The sequence below is a fragment of the Alligator mississippiensis genome, chromosome 3 (genome assembly GCF_030867095.1).
Source record: "Alligator mississippiensis isolate rAllMis1 chromosome 3, rAllMis1, whole genome shotgun sequence".
NCBI classification, from domain to species: Eukaryota; Metazoa; Chordata; order Crocodylia; family Alligatoridae; genus Alligator; species Alligator mississippiensis.
The window spans coordinates 229,406,417-229,429,375 of record NC_081826.1 but is presented as its reverse complement, the minus strand read 5'-3'; the positions used below and the strand labels follow the sequence as shown (position 1 = coordinate 229,429,375).

The following is a 22,959-nucleotide window of genomic DNA, read 5'->3' as shown; positions in this document are numbered from 1 at the left end:
CATGTCTTAAGTTGTAACCTAGCCACACATTAAAACAATTAATGGTGTGATAAAACAAGGAAAAAGCCACAAAATTATTCTACAAAAAGTGTACTTTGTGGTTGGTTCCTATGATGCAATTACTTAAACATATGGTCAGGTGTGCCCCTCTGGCTGGGAGTCTTGACTGCTGGTCTGCCAGCTGATCCCATGTCTGGGAGCCAGGATCACCTGACAGGACTTCGAGCTGCGAGGGCAATGATGCATGAAGAATCGTGATCCTGGGCTTTCCCTGTACTGACATTAAGGCATGATGGGATCTGATCCCACAATCTCAGATCCTATGAAACCTTTACTGTGTGTTTCACCTAAGTTAGGAAAAAAGTTAAACTGGTATTTTTAAAGTTGATATCACACTAAGAAGTAGAGTTTAATATCTGTCAGTGATGTCATTTTGTTTCTTTCATTTCATTCATTAAGCATACTTACTTTCTCAATGTATCTTTCTGTTGGTAATTTATAAGGTTATATCTCTTGTTTTGCAATGCCATGGCAGTTCATTCAAAGGGAATGTTAATTTTGAATAAATGAGCGTGGAGTTCCAAAGGTATCAGTGTGATTCTGTCACCGTGCAACTATACAGTCAGACATGATTCAGAGTTTTGGATGCAGAAACCTTGGCTTATTTAGTCTCATGGCTGTAATCACCACTAAAAATCTTTTAAATCTTTTAATAAAGATGAAGTAAAAATGAAGAAAATAGTTCTATCACTTGAAATTCAATGTTAAAAGTAAGACTTTGATGTTAAAAGTGCCCCTTGTTTCCTCTTTTGCTTTTGTAAGCTTCTATAAAGAATGCCTATTGTTGACAGTCTTTTTAGTTTTAACTGGTGAAATGGACTTGAGCTGCTTCTGTTAATCTAGTCTCGTGTCATTGAAGACCAGCAAGACAAGTATGCACAAAAGGAGACAAGAAAACAGGAAAAGATAGAGAGTGCTGCATCTTTTGAAAGTCTGCTGATTTTCATCTGCATCCTTGCTGTTGGAGAAATACAGGAATAGCAAAGAAAAAATAAGAACAAGAAAAAGGATATGTGAGGGATGGAGTGAAAGTGGAATCCTATCTCAGATTCTAGATAGAGGTTAACTTCAGCTAAATCTTAGTGAAGGTGGCTTTGTAAACTAATTTCCTCTCTTTGGTCTGATCTAGTCAGCTGTTTTTGGATATTGTAAAATGATGAGAACCAGAGGTTTCATAGTGGACTGGTGGGTTTCATGAGAGAGAGTGAGGGACAGCCATTATTGGAAATTCACTCCTCCTAGTCCATGCATCTTCAAGTTTCATTTAGTCTTGGTTCTCCCTGCCCCCATCTGTACAAGTATGTGTGGATGTTTTTTAAGTTCTGTTAAAGAGGGTGATTGCCAAAAATAGCCCATTCCTTCATTATTTTATCCATCAGCTAGGCCTAAATTTATAAAGTACAACTTTAGTCCATTGATGTCTGATTCTATTCTTTTGCTTACCACAGAAGGTACTTCTAATGGAAGCTAATCCAGTTTTTTGGGGACAGTCAGAGCTTAGGTACATGCATATTTTTTGGGATCTGGCTCTTTGCCTTCGCTAATTATTTTTCATAAAATAATTTTAATAGGTTAAATTGAACAGTGTTAATATACAAGTCTATGCCTAGCAGCTGATATCCCTGCTTTACATAAAATGCATCTAGTAGCAGTCAGTTGTCTAAGAGATCCTGTGACTTATCAGAAAGGCTCTCTAAAGTATATATAGGTGTCCTCCCTAGTTAGGTTGCTCTTTTTTGTCAGGAAGCCCTGTGCTAGAGAGTGGAAAGATGTAGGACCCAAAAGAATTCAATCCCTCAGGAGCTGAGGAAAATCTGTGAGAAAAGAATGCAAGATAAAAATATCCATATTTCTTATGGTCTTCATTTCTTCCCAGATTCTTAGGAAGAGGCCAATCATCTTCATTTCTGGAAGGAATACTTTTTTTTTCTTTATTCATGTTGGTGTTGTGTTTTTTTTCTGCAGTAAACAGCTGCAGAAATAAAGGCCATTGGATGGTGATAGTTTAATTTTTATATTGGTTCCAAATAACAAAACTTGGAGGATATCTATAGAAAGGATTTATTTTCCTTTTGCACCAGAAGCAGGTTCCTACTGTTTGATGGAAATTGTATGGAAGTGGGATCTGATTATATTCAACTTCAACCTTAACACATGTCAAAAGTTCACTGCTTAATTCACAACTAGTGTCTGTTGAACTTGAGGTCATGGTTTAAAAGTTCATGTTCACAGGTTTGTTTTTGTTCTGGTGGAGTATCCTTGATGGGAATTAATTTTTCGTGGCTCTGAAGTTCAATAGAGTGGAAATTTTCTATAACTTTCTAAATAATGTACAGGTGCAATGCTCTTATAATATTGCCTTTTAATATAGATAACTAAGGAAGCAAGTCGGGTCCCAAAAAGGATCATAACAAAGATAATTATTGTGTCTTTACTGAATAGAAAGTTTGCAGAACACCTTATACAGTATCCAGAATTTATCATCAAAGCAAGGATCCATATACAAATAGACCTTGAAAATGAAGGCCAAATATATGGAAAAGGGGATTGGTGAATTTAGGTGACAAGCCTTAGCCCTTCCTGATAGACTTTTAAAAAGGGCTGAACCACATATCCAAGAGCTGTCCTCTTCCTTTGTTCTTATCCTTAAGTAATTCTGTGAAATACAAAGACCGTTGTTCTTGGATAGAAATGAGATATCTTTTATTTGAATCTACCACTAAATCAAAGCCTTAAAATAAATGTATGTGTTGTCCTTTGTAAACACAATATTTGGGTATTAGGTTGTATTCCTCCGTGTTCTACTGAGGTCATTTGGAAAGATTTTGGTGCTGAAAGCTTCCTTGATTACAGAGTACTTTCTATCAAGAGATACTATTATTTTTGTGCCTCATTGTTTCAAGAATATTCTAACTTTTTGAAGTTTTAGGCAAAAGGCAGGGCAGGAAGAGACAAACACTAGGGCACCTTAGAGACAAACGTGTTCAGAAAGTTGTGAGCTTTTGTAGACAGCAGCCTACCTTGTCCAATGGCCTACAAAAGTTTGCCATTCTGAGTAAGTTTAATTTTCTAAGGGGCAATCTTGTCCTGCGTTTTGCCTAAAATTTTGCACATAGACACCCCTTCTACATGTTACATTCATGTAGGGATTACATGTTAATCTCAGCATAAATGGCAGGGGCGCTACATGTTCATCTAGTTCAAGTAGACATAAGATGACAAACCATTCATAAAAATGTTCTACATACAATGTACTACAGTGGTATTCAACCTCTGGATGAGTTTATAGATGAGCAGTTGTCTGGGGATAGATGTATACATCTCAGGGGCGGCAGAGCGCCACCATGATGGCGGGGATGGAGTGGGAAGGCGAGACCAGTGCTGCTGGCCTTGCCCCCCTGCTCAGTCTTCTCCATATGTGCTGTCATGGCAGCACTCTGCTGCCTCTGAGGAGTAGGGCTAGAGGGGAGGGGAGGGGAGGCGTGAGGCCAGTGGTGCTCGCCTTGCCTGGCCTTTCCTCCCTGCTCTGTCCATGCCATCATGGCAGCACTCCGCATTCTGATTGGTTGTTTCACTGGCTGGTTGGAGAGTGCTCCAAGAGCGTTACAGACAGATGGACTAAGTCCTTTATTATATACAACTTCTCATGATGATAATCAGATAACTGGTTAGTATTCCTCAGTGACTTATGCTGACATTTCATCAGAGGCAAGTTGCTGTTTTCTTTCAGAAATACCACATGACAATCATCCTTTGTTGCTGTTGTCAGAATAAAGCATTATAATACAAATGGAGTGATATAGTAATTCATGTAAAATATTGTAAGAAATACTGGTACAAGGGTTGAAACTTACTATTTTAGTTTCTGGAAATTGGGCCCTACCAGCAGTTGTATTACATTAAGCTTGAATACTTTAAATTGGACAATAGCAGGGATAAGTGTAGCTTATAAATATAATTTGAAAGTGAAGAAAATTCATAGTGTGAGACAGCAGGATGGACATATGGTCCCTGATGACTTGAACCAAAGTTTAAGAAAAGTTGCAGGCCAAAGTTCTAAATGGAAATGAAGTATCTTGCAGAGAATACAGCATAAAACAGGTGCATAACAATGTTAACATTTGACAGGTCTAATTCCAGACACTGCCCTTGTTGCTCACTTCTGTAGTACAAAATTATTTTAGGTAAATGTTCAAAATGATTTATAAAGGGACAGAGGCTAATGGTATGGTGTTTTGAACTCGTATATCATCACATTGTGTGTTTGTTGAATTTTGTACATGGGGGCGGGGGGTAAGTGATAAACTGATACTATCCATGTACAGATAAAATAAAGGAGGAAATATATTTGAAGCAGGAACATTTGAATAAGATACCAATAAAAATAACTTTGTCTTAAATATCATGATACTGGAACATTCAAAAGCAAGTATTAGTTTATATACTGGTATATTCAATATATAGTTAATAAATACTGAATAAGCAATTTTCTTTCCTAACAGAAAAAACAAGTTTTGTAGTTGAATTCTTAGGTTGTTGTTGGATAAAATTGCAGTAGCATTTGCAGTGGGCTGCATCTGGTCATCTGTTTTTAAGAATTCTCAAGGACTTCTGTGGTTCAGTGTTACTAGTCTTAGACAAGTTATAGAGGGGGTCAGTTGCTAATACCTATTTTAAAGGGAAGTTGTCGTGTTTTAAAATATAACAGCCTTACCTTTGTTTTGGATTAAATGTCCATTTCATTAAATCAAAATAATTCATTACCTTGGAATAGTTAAGAGGAGCATGGAATCATGTGTAAAATTATTGTTTTTAATACTTGCATTTTTGTTTTCTCTAATATGATCCATTTAGATGTGTCATGAAACTCAAATTGTTGGGATTTAACAAAAAATTAACCTCAAACACTGAGGATATGGGCAGGCATTCATTTGAAATGCTATAGTGTCCTAGCACAAGCATATAGCACTATGGGAGCATACAAGCAGGCCCCCTGGGTAGAGAGCTTCAAAATCACTATAAAGGCAACCTCTCCAGACAAGGCAGGCAATAGGCTGTTCCTTAGGGCTCCCCTGTGGGTGGGGGATCCATCTGCCAGCTTGCCTGTTGGGGATTGGGGCAGGCTGTCAATGTTCAGCTGACAGCTGCTGAAAAACAGCAGATGCCAAAAAGGTTTGCCTACCCTGTGAGGGTGGTAGGGTGTGGAGAACTGTTCTTGCTAGCTCAGCATTGTTGCTGCCAGAGTCTAGCTGTTGCCTGGGCTGTTGCAGTAACAGTGGGAATCCTCTTATCCTAACCCCAGCCCTTTAAACCCAAATCCTCCACTGCCTGCCAGTTAGTGGAGAGGGGGAAGGTTAGGATACTTTTGGAAGTACTAAAGCATGGTACAGTAACTGCTTGTATTGTGCCAATATGCATTGCATGGTTCTTTTTAGCACCTGCTTCGCTGTAGTGGTGTGCTGTAACAGGGGAGTGCTCTGCTACTGAAAAATAGCTGCTGGTTGCATGTAGGCACCCATGGATGCTACGTCACCTTAGTGCGTTGCTACGATGACATAGCGTCATGTGTAGATGTGCCTGAAGTGTCCCATCTGCTCTTCGTGTGTGTGTGTGTGTGTGTGTGTGTGTGTGTGTGCGCGCGTGTGTCAGGGGTCGGGGAGAGGGAGAGAACAAAGGCTTCTGGTATGCTGGGGGTTCTAAGGAGCCCTGTAGCTCTATGTTGCCATTTCTTTGTTGGTCTAATAAAAGGTATCATCTGTGAACTTGAGAGTTCTAGAGTTTTGCATTTATCTTTGTCTTGGACCAACACTGCTGCCGAATACAGCCCTAATATTTTGTAGCACTTGCAGCATCTTTGTAATGCTGTAAACAACTTAAATAGCTCAACACCAGCTTTTTGTAGCACTTACAGGGATGTATTTGGCACTACAAACGTAACAACTCTTTATGGCCTGATTTGATTCAAGTCTGAAATCAGATTTGCATTTACACTAAAGATTTGTTTCCCCCCCCCAGAAATAGCAATTTAAAAATGAGTAAAACCAAATGTAGTTGTATTCAAGTCAATATGTATGGTCTTAGATAAATAGAACGTTCTTACTGCTGTGTGAACAATCTGTTAGTTCTGTTAATTAAATCTAAGTTCAGCATGACCTTGGTATTGGTTCCATGTAATTTGAAAAAGGATTTGACATTTAACAGTTTATTAGCGGTATCGAGAACAAAGTAACAGAGGGGATAGTTTTGTCTGAAAAATCTAACAACTAAAATTACAAAGTCAAAAAACAATTTTTTTGAATGTGTGATGTATTTTGACATATAAAATAAGACTGACTTTGATGCTGTTTAACCATAAGGAAACGTAGCCTTTCCTAATAATTTATTGCACTCCAACAATCCTGTGAAATTCTTTTCTCTTTCTAGTGCTAATTTTGATTATGCATCATTATTTTAAGTGCTTGTACTGTAACCTATTTCTAAAAGATTTTAAAACTTTTTTTTTTACATGTTATTGGTACAAGAAGTTATATTGTCTAATAGTTATTTGTTTGGCTTTTATTTTTCCCTTCTTGGTAATGGAGTGTGGTAGCTTGTTTTTTTAATACTTTCTTTATAATAGACTTCCTTCTATGCTTAGAATGTTAAAATGACTAGGTGTGTACAGCTTTAAATGGTTTAACTTGCAACTTCTCAGAACTGGTTTAAGATTTTCTATGCAAAATTTAGTGTTTTTAAATTTTTTTTGGTTTTGTTTTCCTGGTTACAGAAATAGAGCATTGTATTTTGAAGATGTTTTTGTCTTAGATGCACATAGTACAGCAGTTGCCATAGCAAACTTTTGGAGCTTGAACTTAAAAGAAACTTCTTGGTATTTGAAAAAGAGAAGTTGGGTTTGTTATGGCATTGCCTTATGCAGTAATGATAGCTTAACTTCTAAATATGCCGTGTTATAAATTGTTCCCACAAAGGATAGGGTGTTCTTTATGAAGAAATAACTATTGTAGTCACAAATTAAGAACACTTGAAAGATGTGGACAAAATGCTTGTATTTGAAGTATTTTGGTGGTAGAGGATATGCCTTTTCAGTATGTGAGGATGTCAGTATACAGCAGGGGTGGGCAAAATATTGCCCATGGGCCAAATTTGGTCTGTGGAGGGCCTTTCTGTAGCCCACGGTGGACCTCTTGATCCTGCCTGGCCCAGGGACCATCTGCCCGTAGCATGTCCTGCTGCACCCTGGACATGCAGCAGGGCTGGGGCATCTCCATGACTGGAATGTGTTTTAGGCAGCTCGGGCAACAGCAGCTCCTTCTGGCTGCTGCTGCTACTGGCCCCAGCCCCGTGGTACCAGCAGGGAACTGTGAACACAGTTCCGACTCGGCCCACCACATGGCTGCTCTGGATTTGGCACTGGTGAACAGCAGCAGCTGTGGCCGGGCAGAAACTTCCTTGGTGTAGGGGTGGCCCCTCCTCCTTGCCTCTGCCAGGCCCTTCCTGCTTCAGTTGCCCAGACCTGTGCCGCGCTGCCCTGTGTCTCTGCTGCCATTGTTGCCATTTCCGGGCTGCCGAGGGGCAGTGGTGGCAGTGTAGAGCAAATGCAGGGCAGCCTGGTGTGGAGTCTGGGTGGCTGCAGTAGGAAGGGCCTGGCAGTGGAGAGGTGAAGGGGCTGCTTTACCCCCACGCTGAGGAACAGTTTCTGCCCGGCAGCTGCTGCTGCTGCTGCTCAGCTGATGAATCTAGAGCAGGCACAGGACAGTCTGGGTCAGGGCTGTGTGTGTCGGTCCCTGCCAGTACCAAGGAGCTGGGGTCAGCATCAGTAGCAGTTGGAAGGAGCCATTGCCACATGCAGAGCCACCCCAGCTGTAGAGCCGCCCCAGCCTTACTGTACGCCCAGGGGGCAGCAGGATGCGCCACGGGAAGGCAGAGCAGATACAGGATGGGCTGGGGTTGGGGCTGTGTGCATAGGTTCTGGCTGGCCTGTTTCTGCTGGGGTGAGTTTTAGCTGGCACGGGGTGGGGCTGGGGCTGTGCTCTGTTGGTGGCGGTGGGAAGGTGCAGCATGGTGCAGGCTCTGGGCTGTTGCATGGCAGGTGCTGTGACTGGCTTAGGGGAGCACATGTGCAGTAGCTCCCATGCACACCCCACCATACCCACAAACCCTCCCCCACAACCACACCCTCCCTCACACCCCATGCATTCCACCTCCCCCCCCCATGCACACACCCCCACGTGCCTCTGGCAGGAGCCCTGCTCCCTGGTAAATATCACCCACCACACACATGCACCCACACACCCCCATGCACACCCCACATCCACCCCCACACACTCCCCAAGCCACCCTCCACCTCCACACACTCCACAGTCCCCCATAAACCCCATACCCACCCACGCAGACACCCACACATCCCTAGAAACTCCCCATTCCCACACATACACCCACCCATCCACACTCCCTGCAATATACAATAGAAAGACTTCATTTTGAGCTATTATGCAGTCGCCTGTATATACGTGATGCAAATGCACACAAATCAGGATTAAAAATAAATAAATTAATTAAAATATGTCATTGTGGATGTTTGATTTTTAATATATAATTTGGGGTTTTTCCAGTTCCAAGATGGCAAACCCCCTTGCCAAAAGGAGTACTTCTGGGGGCAAGATGAGGGACTTCTGGTGGCAACGGTCAGGGGTTAGGGGGCAGAACTTCTGGTCCCAAGATGGTGACCAGGGGACAGAGCACCTGTCAAAGGGCAAGGCTACTCTTGCAGTCCTCAATAGCTGGCCAAAACTCGTTAAGTGTCCCTCCAGCTAAAATAATTGTCTGCCCTGGTATACAGTTTCTCATGTTTTAGACCCTGGCTAATTTCTGTCAACCTTTCTGTTGGAGCTGCTAAAGGCAATACTTTAGTTAGTTCAAGGCTGTCAAGGTGCAGACTGAAGTGATATGGCATATTTAAAAACTTCTCTGCTTCTGAACCAGATTTTTTTTCCCTTCTAAATGCAGATTAATAAAGCCTGCACTACAAGAGGAACAAGGAAAGGATTTTAGTGAAGGTACTTCCTGATCCTGAAAAAGTCAGGGGGCTTCAAGCCCATCTTGGACTTCAGAACACTTCACAACTTTGTGGTAAAAGAATAATTTAAAATAGTGCCTTTGGACTTAATCCTTTTATCCTTAATTGGAGAGTAGTTTTGGTGCATAGGATATATGTGCCACTAGAAATGCATCCAAGTCATAGGAAGTACTCGTATCTGGATTGTATAGTAGGTACATAACATTTAGAGAAAGTGTTGTCTTAGGTTGATGTTGGCCTCTTGTGTTTTTTTTTTCTCAAAACCTATAGTTTTTATTTATTGTGCCACTGTGTCTGTGTTTACTGTGAGTGTTGTTTTCTTGAAGGTGTTTTGTGTCTCAAAATTGCCTGAAGCAATTGCCTTATGTGAAGGTAGGCCTCAACAGACTAATAATGGCTATTTCTAAAGCATTTTCTAGATCTTATATGATGTCAACTTATTTGGATAGAAGGACTTGCTAGTTATTGTTATAATAAGGCTACTTCATGTGACCCAAATCTTATTTCTGTTTCCATGTTATGTCATAAAGGATGAATGGCTAGCTTCTTTTGAAGAAGGCAAATAAGAACCTTATCCGATGGAAAAAAAAAATGCCTTATCTGAGCTACATCTCTCTCTCTCTCTCCTTTTAACAAATGACTTGGGTAAATTTCTGAAATGAGAGAGTGTACAGTTGAATCTTAGAAAATATCTATTCTTCTTGGGCGGTAATTGTCTCATGGGAATGGAAAAATCTTGGGAAGTGGCTTTTCGATGAGGAAGTCTCAAAATGTTGCCTCTCGGGTATTCTCGTACTTGTTGTTTCACAAAAGGGGCCATTGGACCCATGTTGAATACTGACTGATCCCCAGAGATCTGTGCAGAGATCTATGAGATCAGCAGGAGGTTAGTGTTTTCCTTTTTTCCTTTCTCTTCACTGGCTCTGTCATCTGGCAGCTCCATTTGTCTACCTCTACATATGATTTCCACTGATACAAAACACATGAGGATATATTGCTACCATCAGAGATTCTCCTTGAGGCTAGAGGCATGAATTATGTACCTATATCCTGCCTACATTCCATCTTCTTTTCCTACATAGCCAGACAAGCCTTTGTGGAATCTTAGAGAGAAATGTAATATGCATGTGGTCGGGGTTATTTGCTCCTATGAAGAGATCCAAGGGGCTTGATCAAGTGCTTTGTTAGGACAGACATTGCATGAATGGTTAAAAAAAAAAAAAAAAAAAAAGCTAAAATGCCAGCCAAAATATGGGTTTGCTTTGTTTCCCACAAAAATTATTTGCTCTTAAACATCTTACATTTCATATTAATCAGATTCTGTCAGTTATTACTGCTTTTAGAGATGGTAAAAATTTTATTTCTTAATATTTGGATTGATTTCCAAATTAATCATTTAATCCCTTAAACTTTAGTAAAATTACTTTCCTATCAATTTCATTGTTTTTTTTTTGTCCCTATGAAGTGGTGATTTCCTATGATCCTAATTGGTATTTGTGGACAATATATATTTTTTTCTTGTGCTAGTAACTTGGTTTGAATTTGATCTGTGGACCATAGATTCTGGTGCTGTCTTTATTGATCCACCTTATTAAAGCAAGGTGCTGTTTTGTACTTTCTTTGACTTGAAATTAAATGTTAGATCTATATATTCATTCTTCTGCAAGTGTTTTCACACTGTCAAATTTAAATTTCTGTTGTTTTTTACCCTGGAAGATGTACTTGTATTTGGGAATGAAAAATTATTTCCAAAAAATCTGTTTATGCTAGGTATGTTAAAGGCTAACAATCTCTTACAAGTGCACAAAAACTATTTTTAGTATGAGTATGTCATCAAAGGTACAGGTTCCTTTTATCTGTTATATGGATAGCAATTTCAGATCTTGACATTTGATACCTGTGGGAAGATTAGTTGGAGTTGAGATATTACCATCATTTTGATGTTACATTTTTTCCATGTGTTATCTGTATCTTCTGTTTTGGTATCTCAAACCGGGTAAACATTTTAGAGAACTTGAAATTATAACTGTTACAACAGAGTGTCATTATATAGCTGCATGTTTGATCTAGTTTAAAGCAAACTTTAGATTTAATTTGAAATTGTTAGCGGATCACTGACCTAAACTCAATATAAGCCTAAATCCTGTTTCTCTTCTGAAATGCCTGAGGTGTTCAGCATACTTTACCTTTAAGACACAATTAACAAGTGAACTGTGCTTTAAATAGTAACCCAGACACATGTACAAGTCAGTTGAAGACATAATACAGTAAATAAGCCACAAAATTATTCCGCATATAATATGTGGAATAGCTTTGTGGCTTGTGTATCTAACCTTAAACTGAGCATGTGGCCCTGTGTGCTGCCCAGCTACAGCAGCCTGGTGCTGGGCCCCCCATGTGCGGGATGCTGTATAAATCCTGTATCCTTTATCTGTGTGGCACACGGGGTTTATACAGCTCCTGGTATACAGAAAGCCTGGCGTGAGGCTGTGGCAACCCAGTGCCAGACTTTCTGTGTGCCAAGCTCTGTGTCAGCTTGAGCCAGGGACTGTTTTGGTTCCCAGCCCCAACTGCAAATCAGCTGATTGGTTTCACCTTGGCTTTATGAACTTGGGCTCCCACTATCACCAGCAAGAGAGGAATGATTAGGGTCTAATTCCTGATCCCAAAATGGTGCACCGTGCCTGGCATGGCAAGAGGTGTAGTTGTTGGTACTGAGGATTAGAGCCTATCACATCTTAAAGTGAACACCTGTCAGGGGCCTGAATGGCACAGGCCCCTGACAGAAGGTCTCTCACATCCTAGGAAAGTGTTACAACCACTAGACTATTGGGCTAAAAGTGAGTCTGTCTGTCTCTACCCCTGGCCCTACAGAAACATAAGATCCTAAAATGATGGAGGTATGTAATGTGAACTCCTTCCAACCAGGGCTGTGCATTTCTTTTTTGCTCCCTGTAGGCAACTTTCTCAGACCAATTGCCAGAGTAGGAGAGCTATGTGCAGGGTGGAATGCACATGTTTCTTCCACTGGGAGAGACGCCTTGAATGGCATTAGGATTATTTCAAATCTAGTACATATTTCTGGATAAATAATAATGAATAATAATACATTATTTCAAATCAAGTACAAACAGCTGCTGAGTCTTAGATGTCAGGTAGGCAGAAGTAAAATCTGAGCCTTAATCTGTACAATGCCCCATTGGAGAAGAAATCAGTTTAAACTTGTCACCCAAAAAGTGTTAGAAACATCAACAAAAAATAAGACAAAGTGGGTTAATATTAAGTTAATGTTTGCTGTTGGACTGACAAAGCAAAATCAAGTAATTTAGTGTCAACTTTAATAACCTGGGTGGGTAAGAGACTTTCACTTTTTTTTACTGTAACCCCAGAATAATAAAGTATTGTCAGTGTTGTTGCCAGTAGGTATTTACTCAAATCTAAGATGAAATTTTCAGCATGGAGGAGGAAGCCCCTTGTCTTGAATTCACATATGAAGTTGTGGGGGGGGTGGGGGGAGGAGGCAGGGAGCTGCTGTAGCTCTGACTTTGGCCCTGAGCCTGGATTGGGGCCAGAGTCAGTCACAGCAGCCTGCAGCTTCTTGCCCCCCTCCCCCCCCCCCAGCTTGTCCTCTGCAGCTTCTTCCCCCTCCTCCCCTACTTTTGCCCCTTTCCTCTCTTGCTATCAGGCACAGCTTGACGCCAGCTTGGTTGGATTTCCTCCCAGGCATGAAGTACAGGGAAACTCCATCCTCTGCTCAGCCAATAAGCAGTGCTGCCACTGCTGCATAGCCTGGCAAGGGCTGTTTCCATGTGTTGCACTCCGTGACCCAGCAGGGAACAAAGCTCGAGTAGCGTCTCAGTGAGCAGGGTAGGGGAGTAAGGGCAGAGATGGTGGGCAACTGGGGGGGGAAAGGAGCAGAGACTGTGGGGAGCTGGGGGTGGGGAGGGTGCAGATGGCAGGGTCAGGAAGGCTGCAGAGGGAAGAAGTAGGGGGGGCAGAGGGCAAAGGGGCTGCCTGACACTTCCTCTCCCCACCATCACCTGACTCCCCCGTGCCACTGTTTCTTTACTGTAGCAGTGGAGGGGGAGGGATGAATTTAAAACAACCCTACCATAATTAGATTTAATATCTGGAAAATTATAACAAGTTTATACATTTTCCATACATAAATTTAATTATTGGGGGTCTCATCTTAAATTTGGGCTTGTCTTAGATTTGAGTAAATATGGCAGATAACCCATACTAGATATTGTGTTTCAGGTCTCCTAACCTTCAGTGCCCAGGTGAGAAGATAGAAGAAGCACAGTCCTTCCCTTCAAGCAGTAGACCAAGGGCCAAAAACAGAAAGAAGCAGTGGTTTCTTTTTCAGTCAGACAGTTATGATCTGTCCTTGGTTCTCTACTATTCAGTATTTGCATTAATGACTTGGATAATGTAACAGAGAACATGCTGATCAAATTTGCAGATGACACCATGCTGGGAGAAGTTGCAGGCACTTTGGAAAGTAGGATCAGAAGTGAAATTGATCTTGATAAATTGGAGAAGTATTCTGAAATTAACAGGATGAAATTCAACAAAGTTCCCCCTCCTCCTCTTCCTGCTGGCATGATGTCATGGTTGAGGTATAGGCTACAAATCTTCCCTAGCATATTTAAAACTGTAACTTAAAAGGGGCTGAACGGATAGACTATGCTCTAAAAGTGTGAATCTCCCCAATCCTTTTCTGTCTTCCCTTTTTTTCACATGAGCCTCCAGCAGTTTGGGAAAGTGATAGAGGGGGAAAGGTCTGCAGTTCATTGCAAGTGTTGTTCTTCCTGTTCAGCTGTTCATGTTATGGTTTGAATTTCTGAAAAGATTTAAGCCATTGCAATTGATGATCAGCATAGGAGTTAGGGAGAAGGTGTATTACTTCCCAAGCAAGTATTCACTTTCATAAGGGATTTCTGTAGTTATAAGACCATCTGGGTGATGCATATTTATATTATATTGTATATTAAATACAAATTTAAATATTACTTGGGTTCAAAGGTTGCCCCTCCCCTAGGCTTGCTTCCTTGAAGAAATTATATATTTCTTGGAGTCCTTGCAATCCAGGGGTCAAAAAAATCTGCACAGAAAAAGCAGGAGCCTGGCCAGCCAGAGCCACACTGTGGCTGCCAGCCAGGCTCCAAGCTGCAGGAGCAACTCGGCTGCAGCTTCCCTGGCCCCCAGGACTCCAGGTAAGGCTGCTGGAGCTAGCACAGTTACTGGCCCGAGCCTCTCCTACCCCATCTGGGGTAACCTGCCATGCACCAGAGGGTGTGTGACACAGACATTCTCTGGGGATGACTAGCAGTGACAGAAGGTGTCCCTCTGCTAGTTGTCCCCAGGAAACCAAATGTCCGCACTTGTCTGAATGCAGCCTCTGGGTCTACTTGCTAATGGCATCCTCACTTAGAGTGCAAGTGTTCCTTGGTAGTAGAAGCATGTGTCTTCATGGACCTGAAAGACCTGGTTGATGTCACATGCTCTTGTACTATGCTGTTAGGATCATCACCTCAGATGGGAAAAGATGCTAGTATCCAGTGGCGACGTGCAAGGGGTGTACAGGGGTGCACATGCACCCCCTGAGTGCCTGTGCACCTCTTGACCGTCAGTGCCCACTGCTTAGGCAGTGGGTAGGGGGGGCAGGCGGGAGTGCTGATGTGCTCCCCCCCTTCCCCTCCCTCCCCCCAAACAAGCGTCGGCCGGGGACTGGAGTTCTGTGGTGCTCCCAGAAGCGGTTGCAGTCACTCCTGGAAGTGGCCGCAGCAATCGGCTGTCTCGCAATCGGCTGTGCTTCTCCCCCCCCGACTAAGGTGGCACCAGTCACCCCTGCTAGTATCAGTTGTGCCTGTGAGCTGCCATCTCTGCCATGATCTGTTTACTCCAGGTGGAGGGGAGGTCCAGGTCTCCACTTGTTTTCAGTTGGTGGAGTGTTTTACAGGTATAGATATTGTGTGTGGTATAAGTTTTTTTTGTATCATGGATGGGCAGGTAGTTGAGTATTTGCACTGAACTTGAGAAGCCAAGTGTCTGGGCTGATGTTGCAGAAAATGGTAGCTTTGGCATGTCTTTACACCCATTTAAAAAGGTAAGGTCACATCTGGGAAATGGTTTGTGACACCAAGGCGATAAACTTGGGAGTTGGCCATAGAGGAGCCACATTGCAGGGTTGCACATAAAGCACTGTGGTATCCTGGCACACTGATCCCAGTTCCCTACTGTGCCCTGGTGTGGAGATCAAGGGTGTCAAACTCATCTGGTCCCTGTGGTACAGAGAAGTGCTAGGAGACCAGTTCTTGGGCTAGATTGTGCCCACAGACCCTGCTCCCCCAGCATATCTGATCTGGTGGCTGCTCCATCTGGTCTGGGACCCGCGCTACTTGAGAGACAGATCCTGGAGTGGCTGGAATGGGCATAGCGTGTGGTGCAGTCTGACCAGCGTGACTGCTGCATGTAGTGGCTGTCCCAGCTGGACTTCATTGTATATGCCACCCAACCCAGCAGCTCTGGACTGTGATACACGTGGTGCCCATTCCAGCTGCTCTGGAATTTGAGCCAGAGTAGCTGCTGGATCAGGTATGCTGGGGAAAAGGAAAGAGGTCTGTGGCCCCAATCCAGTCCTGCATCACAGGCTTGCACTCTGCCTTGTGTGGGTCTGATCAGACTTAGGGGCCAGATGGCAGGGCTCCATGGGCCAGATACAGCCCAAGGGCTGTGTGTTTGACATGCCTGCCCTAAATTCGTTCCAGTTTGTGTTACATAGTAGAAACACACAATTCCTTCATAGATGAAGGAAAGTGTAGAAAAAATGTAGTTAAAATGTTGTTTTCAGCTCAACCCTCAACTGATTCCAGGTGCTTTAATTCTTGTTTCAGAGAGCATGGCAATCCCAATTTACTCTCCAAAGCTTTATCTAACCTGTTGTTTAGACAAGTTGTTAGGCTACAGCTTCATGAGAAGAGAGTTTTATACTCCTTTAGAAAAGGAAGGAATCTTGCACGTTTTGTAAAATATGAGGTTCTGAGAAGAAAAAGCTTTCTAAATAGTTGGGAAACAAATGGTTTTCTTATTTACTTTTAATTTGGATTTTGTTATGTGCAGAAGTTGGAGAAATATGACAATATAGGAACTTTCTCATTTTCCTAGGTTGCTGTAGACCAAGATATCAAGATTCTTCTTTAGAGAGAAAGAGTCCTAAAAGTCTGCCACTGGTGGAACAAAACTCATTAAATACTTCACTACATCAGAGAGCATAAGTCGTTAGGAGAAAAAATTTCAGGCAATTGAGGACTTTTTTTTCCCTGAATTCAGTTCACTACTACTTTTAAAAGAAAACTAGCATGAAGTTGACTTCTTAAGATTTAGAATTCTTAGTACTGTACACATCTGTGTGTGTAATAACATCTGTGTCCTGAGATCTCAGAAGAACTGAGCATTGAAGGACTTTGATATCTCATATCAATTACTTACTTACCCCTATGCCTGGGTAGCTGAGTGGTTTTACCAAGATACTCTGCTATTAGCACTTGCCTATCAGACTCCACTTCTAAAATGTAGCAAACATAGATACAGTCAACCTTGGAGGGCACAAAGGTTGAAGGCCTTCATTATTTTAATTTTATTACTTTTTTAAGAACTGCTGAGGAAGAGACAGCTTTTCGATGCCAATCTGGGCTAACTATGGTAACAAAACTCAAAGTTGATCATAGAATCATAGAAAATTAGGGTTAGAAGGGACCTCAGGAGGTCATCTAGTCCAATCCCCCTCTTCAGAACATGACCATCCCTAACTAGATCCCAGCCAAGGCTGGATCTTAAAAACCTCGAGGGATGGAGATTCCACAACCTCTCTGGTTAGCATGTTCCAGTGCTTTACTACCCTCCTAGTAAGAAAGTTTTTTCCCCCCTAATATCTAATCTAAATGTCCCAGGTATTGTTCTCTTTCCTATTGCAAATAGTCTTGCTGTGACCCCCCTCCTGAGAGTCAAGCACTGGGTGATTTCTCCCAATCAAGATGACCAAGGTCATTCCATAAGAACTCTTTCCCTGACATCCTGGTTTCTGCTTGGGTAGATGGAAGCTCTTAAATAAGCAGCTAATTTCCTCTTGGTCTCTCAGAAACCATTTATCAGGAGAGTTTGCGAATTTAAACAGAAACAGCTTAGAGCATGGTGGCAGCAAGCCAAGGTTAGTACTTTACCAAAAAACTTCGTGATCTGCTTCATCACCTACCTAAGACTGTAACTCAGATTGATGTTATCCAAGTATGTTTGGTAGCTACTGTGGCCATATATGAATTTTCTAAAAGTAGAAAGTCTCCCTTCAGCCTTTTATGACCAGGTTTATATGTGGTTTTGCATCCTTCCATTAAAATGCCTCTAGTGTTATGAGATATTAAAGTAGTCTTCATAGAGCTGATAAAACCACCTTTTTAGGCTAATTAGATTCCTATGCTTTAATTTAATTTAATAGCAAAGCTATTTTCCTGGTGGTGTTGTCAATGACCTTCTCACTCCTACAGGTGAGATGGTTCTTCATAAGTCTGACATAGCATAATCCTAGTGGTTTTCCCTTGAGTGCAGAAAAGACCTCAAGGCACGTTCATTTGTTATATGTGCTGATATCTATTCTTATTAACACGATCAGTAGAAGATTATCTAGATGAATTTGTTATAAACTTGACTAAGCACAAGTCAAACAATATGCTTGGTTCTTTTGTCAGAGGTAGAGTGGCTTCCACTGCCAGTTTCAAGAATGTTTCAATCCTGGTTATATGATGGCTTTTATTTTATACTTTTACAAGATATTTCTTGTATTTGTTGTGTAAGACCGTTTTACTTCTCTGTTCCATAAAGCCTGGCTTTTAGAATTGATTTGTTTTCAGATTACTTTTACTTTAAGTTGTGTAAAATATAGTCATGTTTGTTTTCATGAGGACATATCCTAGATATGCCATTTGAATTAGGTTTAAAATATGTTTTATAGATAAAAGGAGGATTTTGATATTACCTATTGGGTATTGAACTCTCTTTTTATGACTGGCTGTTGCAGTGTTTCAATTAATTTCTTTTTAAATTGCAATGTTTCTTAATATAGTTTTAAAGAGTAAGAAATCATATATTTAAAAAAAAAAATTGCGCTTGTTCTGCTTCTTTGAAGATACCATGCAGGATTGTCATTCATTAACCCCACTATAAAAACATTTTTAATTAATATGATTTTTGTACACATTGATTTTTATAGCTTCCATTCTGACAGATATTTTAATGTTCAGGTCTTTTGTTTGTATAAGATATATATATTTTAATTGGTTGTGTGTTAGAAGGTGGAACTGAAAGATAATTAACATGCACTGACCAGGGAGCCAGAAAGGCTTTGAGTGATGCCTTGCTGACTTGTATATTTAAAGTTAGTTAATTTTGCCTTCCTGCTGGGAGCTCAAGGCTCAGTAATGAGAATCCTGCATACAGGTATTTTCTAAGGAGTAGATTTAGAGATAAGTAATCTTTTGTAATATGCATTTTTAACATTTTATTTTTTTTTTTAATTTATCTTAAAATAACTTTGAAATTATTTTCAGTAATCACGTTAACATCTCTATTGCTATAGGTTTGCATAAATAATGTTGATGCAAAATTTATGACATTCCATGGTTTGGTTCCAAGGGATCTATAGTGTTTTTACAGTGAAGACTCTCGAATTGGTCATTTATTTGCAGTAACACTTAAAGGCACCAACCATGATCTGGGTTCCCATACATTAGATATTGTATATATACACAATAAGAGAAAACTTCTACTTTTAATCATCTTTCTTGTTTTAAATTTAATGATGATAAACTAAACAGCACTGTCTTGCCCTATAAGGGGAGCTTACAAAAGTAGTTTCATTAATGTTGGATTAAGCGACCCTCACTGTTTTTGCGGTGAAATGTTCTCACTAATTTTTGTTTCCTTCAGGGTCTTACAAGCAAATAGAAATGAGAGAGACATTTTAGCAGTTTTCAGGAGAATGATTTCTAAGAGCTTACCTGTGGCAATGCCACAAAGAAGTGCTCTGGATTGGTAGTTATTTAAAATCTTTGTTTGATAGCTAGATTATGGCAATGCTACATGAAGTCAGACGGCCTCCATGTAGGTTGGGATAGGTCCATGAGTTGTCCTCTGACCTGAAGGAGGTTGGTTTGTGCAGTTGTAGTATTGCTGAAGTGCAGTATTTTCTGAGTGTTATTTTTCATAATTTAGCTTGTCATGGTGGACAACTGCTACGGGTCACCAAACCAAGAGGAGGAGTCGGAGGTGGATGAGGGAGGCCTGCTTTAAACTTTACTGTATTGGGCACAGATGTCTAAAGAAAGCAAGATTCCCATAATTCTGAAACACTTTGTTTAGTGGCTTTTCCAATCGGGCATTGGCAACTTTGGCCCCATCTACATGTTATAGGTATTGCACAATTAACTGGTTAATTGTGAAAATACCTGGAGTGTTTATACACATGCTGTGGGGTGGAGGAGAGGGGGAGCCCTTTAATTAGAGCAGCTCTGAGAACCACTCTAATTAAAGTGCCTGGAGCATCTCATGCATCAGTGTCCCTGCATTTCAAAATGGCTGCAGGAATGCTTTATTTAAAGCTCATTAAACAAACTTTAGGTAAAGTTCCCCTGCTACCATTTTTATGCGCAGGGACACTCATCTGTAAGATGTGGCAGCTGAGTGGAGTGCAGTAATTACCACAGTCCAGCAGACTCGATTAATCAAGTCTGCTCCAATTTGCTGTAATTACAGCGTGTCAGAGCACTGGGGCGACGCGTAGTGGGTGCACGGGGGTGCATGGGCACCCCCTGAGAGTGCTGGTGCACTCCCTGCCAGGCCGCACTCTCTGTTTAGTGGGCAGGCAGGAGCAGCAGTGCCCCCACCCCGCGAGTGCTGGCTGGGGAGCCGCCAACAAAAGCGGCCACACCACTCTGGAAGTGCCCCCCTGACTCAAGAAGCGCACATGCCCTCTCTGACTGAAGTGGCACCAGACACCCATGTCAGAGCAATCTCCTGGCTCATGTAGGCACCCCTGGAGACTAGCTACATTTGCAAAGTGTAGCTGTTATGCAATAAAAAGCTCCAGCCAAATATAAAGTTAGAACTTGAAAATGTATACTAACTTTGCTATCAAGTTTTAATTTCCACGTGTAGAAGGATCTTCCAGAGAGAGACTACAGGGGTGCACCATGCCCAGCATAAACCCCGTGAGCCCTAGGGATCTCAGTAGCCATGATTCCTAGGGCTCAGGGGTCAGTGAAACCCCTGGACACTGGAGATCATGGCTGTTGTGATCCCTAGGGATCGTGGGTATGTGAAACCCCCTGGACCCTGGGGATTGCAGCCTCCATGATCCCTAGGGCTCCTGGGGCTGGAGGATTGCTGCAGGGGCAGTCCCCTTGCCCCAGAGGAGCAGGGAAACTCTTGGAGTGGGAGGATCATGGTGATCCTCTAGCCCCAGGAGTTTCCTCTACCCTCCTGACCTGGGGGATCACCCCTGGAGTGGGATTGTGGGGAGGGGAGGGGATTGCCCCTGCACTGATCCCCCCAGCCGTGGTGTTTTCATGCAGCCCTGGGGTGCGGAGATTGTCACAGTGGGCTTCCTCCAGCCCTAGTGGTGTGTGGTGATCCTAGCTGCAGGAGCTTGCTTCTTGCCAGTGCAAGTTGAGACTGGGATTGGGCTCCCCCTGCACTGACAATAAGGCATGATGGGATCTAATGCATGATCCCACAATCACGCTTTTGGCTGTGCATGTGTGGCGTGGCAGGAGGCATGATTGTGTAAATTGCACATCGGATCCCATTGCACCTTTACCTGCATGTTTAGAGAAGGCCTTTGGCACCTAGATCAACTTTTCCCTCGTTGTCAACTCCAATGTGGTAGCTTCTATGTTGCATGGCATGAAGCTGTATTTGGTCTTGGCTAGCTGTGCAAAAGCATACAGTTAGCATATAACTTTGACTCAGTGACATAATAAAAAAGTACTGGAAGTTTAAGCTGTATTCATGGGAGGGAGGGGGGTGTTTTGTTTTACTAGCTATATGTGAAAGATGAAGACAAAAATGTTTTACTTTGATGAAAGATAAGAGAGGTAATTCATTTTAGAGGTTTGACTTCAGTCTTTCCCTTTGGTCAATACTTGACTCATCTCCATCTCTGTATTGAAGGAGCCTTTGCTGTCATTTGTACAGACCACATATAGGGCTGGGGCTTAATTGCAGTGCCTGCGCTCAATAGACTGTGGAAACTACTACCTTAAAAGTTAAAAACCTGTAATTTGATTGGTTTACAAATGCAACCTTTGCTGCAACTGGAGAGCATGCACAAAGGCGCTTATTAGCTATGTTAGACTCATATCAGTGCTGTCAGGTAAACATATTTTCCCATTATATGCTGCCATTACCTTGTAGGGAATGCCTATAAGGTTTCAGGCTTTGGAAATAAGAGGTTTGCTTTTATAGCAGAGATAAACTACACACTTGAAAAAATATACATCAACTCTAAGTAAAAGTATACTTCAATTGGCTATTTTCAAATCACTAGTTTGATTTCTCAGAACGTTCAGGTTCAGCAGTGGGCTCTTAAAAACAGAGGTCTAAGATATTTCTTTCTAACATGTTGGAAAACATCAGAAGTTTGTCTTTTTTATTCTTTTGCTGCACCAATCTCACTAATACGATGAGTAAAATTAATACATAATTGTACAGTAAACATAATTGTTTACTTTTAGGCACTGTACAATAATTCAGTATTTAAAAAAAAAATACCTCAAAGATTGTCCCGTTAGGCTGTAATTATAATTGTTTATGAAAATGCTTTAAAAATCAGTTTGTTAATTGTAATGGACTTTTGTAAGTACCAGAAGATACCTTTTTCTGTCTGAAGATTATGAGAAGTAGTAACATTTAAAAATCTTTTGAAGAATTGTTGTTAGTTTTTCATTGTTTCCTGCTTACATCCCAAATATTTTTATTGTGACCAGATTTTTGTTTAAATACTGGTTTCTGCTTATATAATTAGTGAGAAACAATGCAGTAACTTGAAAATAAACAATTGTTTTCACAAAGATAATTTGGAAAAAAATATTTTTGCAGGTACCTTTTGATTTATAATCCAACAGAACAAGAGCGGTTCTCAGTAGTTTCAGTGAATGTGAATTCACCCAAAGTTAAAGTATTATCCCCAGCTGGAAAACTTGTTATGGTCCAGGTTTGTGCTGTTTGGGGTGGAACTACTACAGTATCACATGAATCATATCAGGTATGTTACTTTTAATAAAAAGCATTTTTTTTTGGATTTTCTGTTTTCTGTATAGCTTCATGTTAGAAACTACATAGTTCATGACAAAGGATACTGAAAGAAGCCTGGACTTCACATATTGTATATCTTTGGCCATAAAAGCATGGTGATAATTGAGTATCTACAGTGATTTCTGTGTTAAGTGGGCCCTACAGGTTCAAAGGTTTGAGCAGTTGTGTCTTGGTTTTCCATCATATTGATTTGGAGACAAGTTGTCATTTCTATTATGCTGTATTCAAGTTAGATTCTTGTTCAGGAGCCAGCTACTTGTTTTGGTTCTAACAGATACTTAAGGTAATTATCGTGTCCTACTATGTGAAAGTAAACCATCAATTCTGTTTTCTGCTTTTTTTTCATTTGCTATGTACTGCAGCTTCATATTAAAAGCTATATAGTTCATGAAAAAAAATACTAGAAAGAAAACTGGATTTCAGATACTGTATACGTATGGCCATAAAATTGGGAG

At 41.3% G+C, this 22,959-nt stretch overlaps 1 protein-coding gene across 2 annotated transcripts in view; it reads left to right on the top strand.

The window, feature by feature from the left end:
* The window catches only part of MAN2A1 (mannosidase alpha class 2A member 1), a 222,225-nt gene that overhangs the window by 128,688 nt on the left and 70,578 nt on the right, over positions 1-22,959 (top strand). For both annotated transcript variants that reach the window (XM_006270866.4, XM_019484312.2), the window contains exon 13: positions 22,289-22,454. In XM_006270866.4, the coding sequence (XP_006270928.1) occupies positions 22,289-22,454 (166 nt within the window). The remainder of the gene's footprint in view (positions 1-22,288; positions 22,455-22,959) is intronic.